This window comes from Nansenia antarctica (assembly GCF_963989245.1).
Source record: "Nansenia antarctica genome assembly, chromosome: 20".
Lineage (NCBI taxonomy): Eukaryota > Metazoa > Chordata > Actinopteri > Argentiniformes > Microstomatidae > Nansenia > Nansenia antarctica.
Window position 1 is genome coordinate 14,991,030 of NC_137693.1, and position 10,000 is coordinate 15,001,029.

A 10,000-nucleotide genomic window follows, 5' to 3' on the forward strand; every position below is an offset into this window, starting at 1 on the left:
TCTCTCTCTCTATGCTCTCTCCCTGCTCTCTCTCTCTCTCTATGCTATCCTCTCTTTCCCTCCTCTCTTTCCCTCTCTCTCCATGATACTAAAGTGACTGTCACAGTCCTCCCACAATGTTCACACACTAATTGCAGTTCCCCTCCCAGACCAGGAGCAGAGCTGACCAGTAGGACTGACCACAGTCTGGACCACAGGGTTAGGACAGAACCACGTCAGGACAGAAGTGGTCATTCTGAAGCTGTACACATAGAAAGGATAGCCACATAGCAACCATAGCTTATAAATCTTAGGTCTGACAAAATAGTCCTATACTCCGTAAGATCTCTCCCTTACCCTCTTTTTTTCCTATTCTCTTTTTCATCTTCTTCTTCCTCCTACCTCCTCCTCCTCCTACCCCCCCCCCCCCCCCCCCTCCCCCCTCGTCCTCACGACCCCTCATCTCCCCCCCCTCTCTGCTGTATGAGTTGGGGTAGTAGGTGCAGGGTTGGCACGGCCCAGAGGAGAGGGCAGAGAGGGAGCCAGACAGACTGACTGACCCTGTAACTGACCAGACAGACTGACTGACCCTGTAACTGACCAGACAGACTGACTGACCCTGTAACTGACCAGACAGACTGACTGACCCTGTAACTGACCAGACAGACTGACTGACCCTGTAACTGACCAGACAGACTGACTGACCCTGTAACTGACCAGACAGACTGACTGACCCTGTAACTGACCAGACAGACAGACTGACTGACCCTGTAACTGACCAGACAGACTGACTGACCCTGTAACTGACCAGACTGACTGACTGACTGACCATGTAACTGACCAGACAGACTGACTGACCCTGTAACTGACCAGACAGACTGACTGACCATGTAACTGACCAGACAGACTGACTGACTGACCATGTAACTGACCAGACAGACTGACTGACCATGTAACTGACCAGACAGACTGACTGACCCTGTAACTGACCAGACAGACTGACTGACCATGTAACTGACCAGACAGACTGACTGACCATGTAACTGACCAGACAGACTGACTGACCCTGTAACTGACCAGACAGACTGACTGACTGACCCTGTAACTGACCAGACAGACTGACTGACTGACCCTGTAACTGACCAGACAGACAGACTGACCCTGTAACTGACCAGACAGACAGACTGACCATGTAACTGACCAGACAGACTGACTAAATGACCATATTATTAACCCTAACCTAAATGACCCTAACTATTATACCGGTAGTTAAAAGACAATTGTCCTGCTACTAGTAAAATGGTCACAATATAGATATATATAAAAATCGATATATAAATAGATAGATAGATACAGGGGCTGTGTGGGTCAGCGCTGGGCTGGACTCTGTTCTGGACTCTGGCTCTGAAGCTCTGAGCCAGCGGTTCCACCCGACTGGGTGTACAGTGGGCTATGTGTGCTTTTACTGTGTGATGTTATTTTATCTTTCTAGGAAGCCTATTTAAAACTGGCGAGGGACGATGGATGAAAACTTGCCTTCTGGCTAAATCTGGCATATTTTCATTTTTAATGTTCATTAATATGCATTGTCCCTTTACAAAAAAAATAATAAAAAGTGAGCAGTTGCTATATTACAGTAGTAGCAGGAAGTATCTGAGCTCTTCAGATACGTCACGTTGTCACGGCGACCTTGAGCAGGGCCCGTCACAGACACCCCGCTAGCAGTTTCCTACAATCAGCAGTCCTCCCCTCTCCTTCCCTCATCCTCTCATCTTGTCATCCTCCCTGGCCCTCTGTCAACTTCTGCTTTCTCAACTCCACTTGTGTCTCCTCTGCACACGCGTCCTGTGAGACAGAGGGAGGCCAGAGACGTCCAGTCAGAAGTCGGTCCAGCGCAGGGTTGGCAGGTTGTTGTAATGAGGGGATGTGAAGGACAGAGGCCATGGGGGGGGTGTTGACCCCAGGCCTGAGCCTTGGTGTGGAGAGAGAGTCGTCACAGGAGAGGTTTCTCTGTAACTGGAACCTGAGTCTGTCCAGATAGCATGTGAAGGTTCATTCTAAACTCCCTGCTTACACACACACACGCACGCACACACACACACACAAATACGCACTAACACACACGCACGCACACACACGCACGCACGCACGCACACCAAGCTTCACAAACACACTCATTAAAGCCATTCATTTCCAGTGGAGTGTATGCACATCTTGTAGTTAAAGTTAATTCACACACAAGGCAGTGGGGTTCAGTCATCGACGACAGAGGATGGAGAGAATTATTAATGAAGGGAGGGATGGAGGGAATACAGGGAGAATTATTCATGAAGGGAGGGATGGAGGGAACATCAAAGAGAAGAAGGACGGTTTCATGAGATTCTCGCTGAGATTCTCGCTGGTTGGAGCTTCAGACAGCCTCCGATATGTGTGTCCTTGGGCAGATGTGTGTGTGTGTGTGTGTGTGTATGTATGCGTGTGCGTGTGCATGCATGCATGTGTGTCTGTGTGTGATATTGTAGGTACTGTAACATAAAACACCGCCATTAGATTTCTTAACACTAGAACAGCCGTGGGTGGGGTCATTTTGACCCTGTGAGTAATCTTTTTTATCTTTGCACTCGATCAAATTTCAGGACCCTCCTTTCATGACTTTTCCTAGATATGTGCGTTCTACCACCCAGTATCCTTACACTTTCTAAATCACATCAGCATAGTAAAGCAAGTAAGTAAGTAAAGCTTTATTTATATAGCGCCTTTCGTACATGAAATGCTAGTATGCAAAGTGCTTTACAACAGGATATAAGCTAGTATAAAGCTATTTAGCAGTTTTTCTGCGTAGGAGGCAGGCTAATTTACTAGGCGACCAACTAGTGGTCGTTGTGTGTAAGTAGCAGCTACCCATTGTAAAGACTATGGTCGTTTGACCCCCGAGGCGGCTCTTACAGTAGGAAAAAAAGGCACGGCTGTTATCGTTCTCAGTTCCATCTGAGGGGAGGGGAGTGAGGTGAGAGGAGTGAGGTGAGAGAGGTGAGGGGAGAGAGGAGTGAGGAGTGAGGTGAGGGGAGTGAGGTGAGAGGAGTGAGGAGTGAGGTGAGAGGAGTGAGGAGTGAGGGGAGAGGAGAGAGGAGTGAGGAGTGAGGTGAGAGGAGAGAGGAGTGAGGAGTGAGGGGAGAGGAGAGAGGAGTGAGGTGAGAGGAGTGAGGTAAGAGGAGTGAGGGGAGAGGAGTGAGGTGAGAGGAGAGAGGAGTGAGGGGAGAGGAGAGAGGAGTGAGGTGAGAGGAGTGAGGTAAGAGGAGTGAGGGGAGAGGAGAGAGGAGTGAGGAGAGAGGAGAGAGGAGTGAGGTGAGAGGAGTGAGGAGAGAGGAGTGAGGAGAGAGGAGTGAGGAGTGAGGTGAGGGGAGAGGAGTGAGGTGAGGGGTGAGAGGAGAGAGGAGTGAGGTGAGAGGAGTGAGGTGAGAGGAGTGAGGGGAGAGGAGTGAGGGGAGAGGAGTGAGGTGAGAGGAGAGAGGTGAGAGGAGAGAGGAGTGAGGGGAGAGGAGTGAGGTGAGAGGAGTGAGGTAAGAGGAGTGAGGGGAGAGGTGAGGGGAGTGAGGTGAGAGGAGTGAGGTGAGAGGAGTGAGGGGAGAGGGGAGAGGAGTGAGGTGAGAGGAGTGAGGTAAGAGGAGTGAGGGGAGAGGAGAGAGGAGTGAGGTGAGAGGAGAGAGGAGTGAGGTGAGAGGAGTGAGGGGAGAGGAGAGAGGTGAGAGGAGTGAGGTGAGAGGAGAGAGGAGTGAGGAGTGAGGGGAGAGGAGTGAGGGGAGAGGAGTGAGGTGAGAGGAGTGAGGGGAGAGGAGTGAGGTGAGAGGAGTGAGGGGAGAGGAGTGAGGGGAGAGGAGTGAGGGGAGAGGAGTGAGGTGAGAGGAGTGAGGTGAGAGGAGTGAGGGGAGAGGAGTGAGGGGAGAGGAGGGAGGTGAGGGGAGTGAGATCTTTGTGAGAAGCATTTCATTCCCAAAGCTGACAGAAGCTCAGTGGCAACGGCAGACATTTGAACAGTGGCGTGTTTCTTTAACCCTCTATCATCCTGGCCAACGCTACTTTAACCCTCTATCATCCTGGCCAACGCTACTTCCCTCCCAGTGTCCTCCTCCGTCTCTGGCGAGGGCTCCAGTTCTCTCACCTGTTGTATCAGGTTGTCAGCTCTCATCTTACCTGTCAGACGTCAGCCCCACAGGCGCTGCAAAGCCTCCTGGGAAATCAGCCTAGTGTGACACGTCTGATTTGGAGCTGTGAGGAAAGAGAGAGAGAGAGAAGTGATATGTAACTGATCAGCAGCACTCGAGTTGAGGGGGGATGAGGGGGGATGGTATCCCCCCTGAAATAAAAACAGTCATAATCATCCTCCTTCTAAAACTGCCATACCCCCTTTCCATCCCTCATGTCATTTTATCAATGAACGTGGTGTTACTGCTATTTCAAAATGTAGTAAAAGAATGAGTAGAATGAGGAGAGAGAGAGAGTGTGTAGAATGAGGAGAGAGAGAGAGAGTGAGTGTGTAGAATGAGGAGAGAGAGAGAGAGTGTGTAGAATGAGGAGTGTGTCCAGGGTCAGGCGGTGGTCAGGAAGTTGATCTGTATGTGAAGCGAGTCGGAGTGGTTCTGCACACTTGTTCAGCAGGGGAGCTTCTGTTCCTTTTCGGAGTGTGTGTGTGTCTGTGTGTGTGTGTGTGTGGGGGGGGGGGGGCGGGGTGTGTGTGTGTAGGTGGGTGGATGGGTGTGTGTGTGTGTGTGTGTGTATGTGTGTGTGTCTGGGGGGGTGGTTGTGTGTGGGTGTGTGGGTGGTTGTGTGTGTGTGTGTGTGTGTCTGTGTGTGTGTGTGGGCGGGGGGGGTGGTTGTGTGTGTGTGTGTGTGGGGGTGTGGGGGTGTGTGTGTGTGTGTGAGACACTAAACAGATTGTCCTCTCCCCGTCCCTCTCCCACAGCTCTTCTGTACAAGCCCATCGACCGTGTGACCAGAAGCACCCTGGTTCTTCATGTGAGTACATAACCCTCTCTAGAACTCTCTCTCTCTCTCTCACACACACACACACACACACACACACACACACACACACACACACACACACAGTCACGGGACTGTTATGAGTCACAAAATGAGTTGTGTGCGTGTCCATGACGTAATTCTGACCTCCCATGGTGAAGATAAATTAATTGGTTATATTTGAGAGGATCCAACCTGCGGTAGAGGTGGATAGACGAGATTAGGATCAATACACACCAAGGATCAATACACACCAAGGATCAATACACACCAAGGATCAATGCACACCAAGGATCAATGCACACCAAGGAGAAAGTGTGTCTTCACACACCCTGGCTGCCATACTGCGCAGTCATGAGAGTAGTGTTGTGGGAGAGCGGGGAGGTCATTGGAATGCAGCACAGTCCGATGCGTTTACCTGCAATGTCAAAGGACATGAGTTTGAATCCCGCCTGGGAACACCACCACTAGTGTGCCCTTGAGCAAGGCACTCAGCCCTAAATGACTCCAGGGAGACTGTCCATGGAATCTCTAATTGTAAAGGGCTTTGGATTAAAAGCGTCTGCTAAATGGTTAAATTATTCCCCCCCCCCCCCCCCCACACACACATTGTTACCTTCCAATACAACTCCCTGTTCCTAGACGGGCTACAGCAGAGATGCCTCGACTGTCTCATCCACTTCACTCAGAGTTTATGGAAATTAAGATGTTTTGCATGAAACCAGTAGAGCTTAACGTTCCAAAAACCATCTCACATCCAATCCAGAGGTCAGCTCCCATCAAAGACACGCACGATTGCATGACTTCATTAGTAGTTGTCACAGAGCAGGGGTGTGATTGATGTGTGTGTGTGTGGGTGTGTGTAGGCCTACTTTCATATCTTTTGTAAAGCAGACCAGTTACGGCGTTCTGTTGTCAATAGAGCTTCAGTCCTGCACCGCTGACATCATCTCAACACCCTGCTAACAGGCTAACAGGCTCCGTGTCAGAGTGAGTTAGCGCAGGTGTGCTGACGACACAGGAACCGAGCGATAGAAATGAAATGGGCTTTGATGAGACAGGCTTCTCTAAAGGACGCAGGTTAGTTAGAGGGGGATTATATTCGGAGGTAGGCAGCGTCAACAATGCCTAAGGGTACCATTTCGAAAGCAATCAAAAATCCACCCACGTTTCTATTAGAGAGAGAGAGAGCTCTTATACACATTCAGAGCTGGCTGGTAAGATAGTGGAAGAAAAGAAAGGGTAACAACAGACAACCAAACACTATGAACCAAGAATATACACTCGGCCTGCTTTCATATCTTTTGTAAAGTATGTACTGGGGGGTATGAGGGATTATCTCGGACAACTGCTGTGCTGGTTATGATCAAATACATGTCTATTTTAATATCCCGCTTCCCTCGCCAACCCTCTGAACCATTTACTGCCCTGCCTGAATTGGTGCGAAGTTCGTGTTGGTCTGAAAAATGTGTTGCCTGCAACTGTAACTATTTTATCAACTGTTATCATTTTTATTTCCTAAAAATATCGATAATTATCCATTCCAACATTTGCAGTGAAATCCCTATCTGCGAGCACAATGCATATTATATATATATTATTGTTTGGTACCTGTACTGTAGCAATGACAATAAAGACCATTCATTCATATTATATTCAATATTTATGTTCAATCATCCCCGTCTGCTCATGGCCAGAGACCCTCTACGTTCACGCTAGCTGAAACTGCTGAACAAAAATGAACAACGTAGCCATGGCCACTAAAACGTAGTATTGCACAGCCGTCTGTGGCGGAAGGAAATTGGGGCCGTAAGTGGAACACAAGGTTTGTCAGAGGCGAGACGCGAGGGTGTGTAATATTGAGAGACGTGAGGGTGTGTAATATTGTGTGTGTGTTGTGTGTGTAATATTGTGTGTGTGTGTTGTAGGACCTCCTGAAACACACTCCTAAGGACCACCCAGACTTCCCTCTGCTGCAGGACGCGCTGAGGATCTCCCAGAACTTCCTGTCCTCCATCAACGAGGAGATCGACCCCCGCAGGACCGCCGTCACCACGCCCAAGGGAGAGGTGTGTGTGTGTGTGTGTGTGTGTGTGTGTGTGTGTGTGTGTGGTGGGGGCGGCTGGGTAAGTGGGTTTGTGGTTGGAGTTGGTGTTAAGGAGTGTGTGATTGATTGATTGATTGGTCGTTGTATATGTGCAGTATTCTGAAAGTACACAAACATGTCCGAGTGGATCTGGTACTCCCGAGCCTTTGGGTTAACCTCAGGGGAAGTGTGTTGACCTCAGGGGAAGTGTGTTGACCTCAGAGAAGTGTGTTAACGTGTGTGTGAAGTCTGTTTGGAGTCTTTCTGGCTGCTCCAAACCCTCCCTCCTCCGTCCATCACCCGCAGCCTGGCTTTTTTTCTTTCTCTTCCCCTCTGTCTCATGCCTTTTGATATTTTCCCACTCTCTCTCCTCTTCCCATCATGCATTGCAGGGCTGCTTGATGTTCTTTACTTGGTACCACTGACTTTGTCTGCCTGTCAGCCCCTTTCTCTTCCTCTCTCTTACAGAGGAGCCGCCTGCTTTTACACTCTCTGTCTGCTGAGTTTCTCTCTCTTCCCCCCCCCCCCTCACTTCCTCTGCTCTGCGTCAGTCAGCCTCAACCTCCCAGTCAGCTCAGCATTCATTACTGTCTTTCTTTCTGCTCCTAGTTAACCAGAAAAAAACACTGCCCTCCTTTAGCTGAGGCTGTTTCTAATTAGTCCAGTTCGGATTTAGCCGTGGGCCTCGTTTCATCTACTCCCTGTTGGCTAGCAAGAGATGGACAGACTGTTGGCTAGCTAGAGACGGACAGACGCAGAGAGCATCAAGGGGACCAGCCATCAAGAAGCACAGAAGCCCTCCTGCTTTACTCTGTATACATGTATCTTATAACATCTTATGTTCCCATAGGTTACTCAAATAGGCTCCATTTATAGTAGAGCCTTTATTAGCCTTCACACTAGACCAGCCGTGCCTTTTTTAACCTACTAAAAGAGCCGCCTCCTTACAACGGGAAGCTGCTATTTACACACAACGACCACTAGTTGGCCGCTTGTTAATTTCCTGTGATTTTGAAAATGTAAGGATACTGGGTGGTAGAACGCACATATCTAGGAAAAGTCATGAAAGGAGGGTCCTGAAATTTGATCGAGTGCAAAGATATAATACTTTTCTTTACTCACAGGTCAAATGACCCTTCATGGCTGTTCTAGTGTTAAGACATCTAATGGCGGTATCTTATGTTACAGTACCTACAATATCACACACAGACACACATGCATGCATGAACACACACACACACACACAAGGAAGTAGATTGTGTGTGGATGTGGACGTGTGTATCGGTGGTGGTAGCCCCGCGGTCCAGACTCAGGAGAGGAAAGAGTGTGTTTATGTCCTTGTTAGGCCGCTGCTAACAGGATGTGATGTCACGGCGGGGCGTGTGTGTGTGCAGGCTCGTCAGCTGGTGAAGGACGGCTTCCTGGTGGAGCTGTCGGAGGGCAGCAGGAAGCTGCGGCACGTCTTCCTGTTCACAGACCTGCTGCTCTGCGCCAAGATGAAGAAGACCGCCGTGGGGTCAGTACCTTACACACACACACACACACACACACACACACACACACACACAGACCTGCTGCTCTGCGCCAAGATGAAGAAGACCGCTGTGGAGTCAGTACCACACACACACACACACACACACACACACACACACACACACACACACACACACAGACCTGCTGCTCTGCGCCAAGATGAAGAAGACCGCCGTGGGGTCAGTACCACACACCACACACACACACCCTGCATGCACACACACACACCCTGCATGCACACACACACACTGATTATAGTCTGGCAGCTCCTCGATATCCCCAGAGAGGGACTTTGTGGGGTGTGTGTGCATGCGTGTGTGTGGTTAGCGTGCGTACTGATGGAGGACACAGCCAGAGACTAGAGAACAGACCCCCCCCCCCCCAGCCTGACCCCCCCTCTCATCTAGCCCCCCACCCACCCACTGCCCCCAGTCTAGTCTCCCAGTCTGACCCCCCTCTCATCTACCCCCCCCCCCCCCCCCCACCCACTGCCCCCAGTCTAGTCTCCCAGTCTGACCCCCCTCTCATCTACCCGCCCCCCATGGGTAGTTCTTCCCCTAGTTGTAATCTAGATGTGTGTGATGGTTGATGGTTGTACTGGGCCCTGCCAGCGCCTCTCTGAGGGTGTCAGGCTGGATGACAGCTGCTCTGGAGGGAGTCTATTTGTTCTATCTATTCTCTTTATTCTCTTTATTCTCTTCATTCTCTTTATTCTCTCTATTCAATTTAGTTCTACAAAGCGTGTCAGCTCTTTGATGTCGGACAGAATCGAAAACGACCAGAGTTTGTTAGTCTGGTATTTTGCCGTCGGTGTTGTAGAGAGCGGTAGTAGGTTTTTTGATCAGCGCCGTATAGAAAGAGGGCTCCAGACTGAACATCTAAAAACCGGTGGAGTCGTTCTATTGGATAGTCCAGAATCTAGAATGTAGATGTATGTAGGTGAAGAGAGAGAGAGCGTACAGAGAGAAGTCATGCATTTCATTAGGAGTCTCAATCTGGCGTTTGTGCCTGAGGTGAAGGAAGCGTGTGTGTGTGTGTGTGTGTGTGTGTGTGTGTGTGTGTGTGACAGCAGCGTACACGTCATGTAGACGGCGTGTTCCATTTACAGGATTGCCTCCCGTGGCCCTGTGTCACTCACCGGTCGCCACGGTTACCGCCGTTAGGCAGTAACCGGGTCCTGGTTGTGATGGACGGTTGCCGACGGTCCGCGGAAGGACAGGGAGGGGAGCGGCAAGCTGGCGTTGCCATGGTTACCAGCCTGTAAATCACTCTATTATGGTCTGAGAGCCTTATCTGTGTGTCCTCCACCACCACCACCGCCGAGGATTAGCACAGCTAGCAGAGTTAGCAGAGCTTAGCTGCTCCATTAAAACACATCTGGCT

General features: G+C 50.1%; 1 protein-coding gene across 1 annotated transcript in view; it reads left to right on the forward strand.

Moving 5' to 3' along the window:
* abr (ABR activator of RhoGEF and GTPase) overlaps positions 1-10,000 on the forward strand; it is a 196,648-nt gene that overhangs the window by 94,401 nt on the left and 92,247 nt on the right. Inside the window, exons 7-9 of the mRNA XM_080549446.1 lie at positions 4,940-4,992; positions 6,927-7,067; positions 8,479-8,600. Coding sequence (XP_080405572.1) covers positions 4,940-4,992; positions 6,927-7,067; positions 8,479-8,600 — 316 coding nt within the window. The remainder of the gene's footprint in view (positions 1-4,939; positions 4,993-6,926; positions 7,068-8,478; positions 8,601-10,000) is intronic.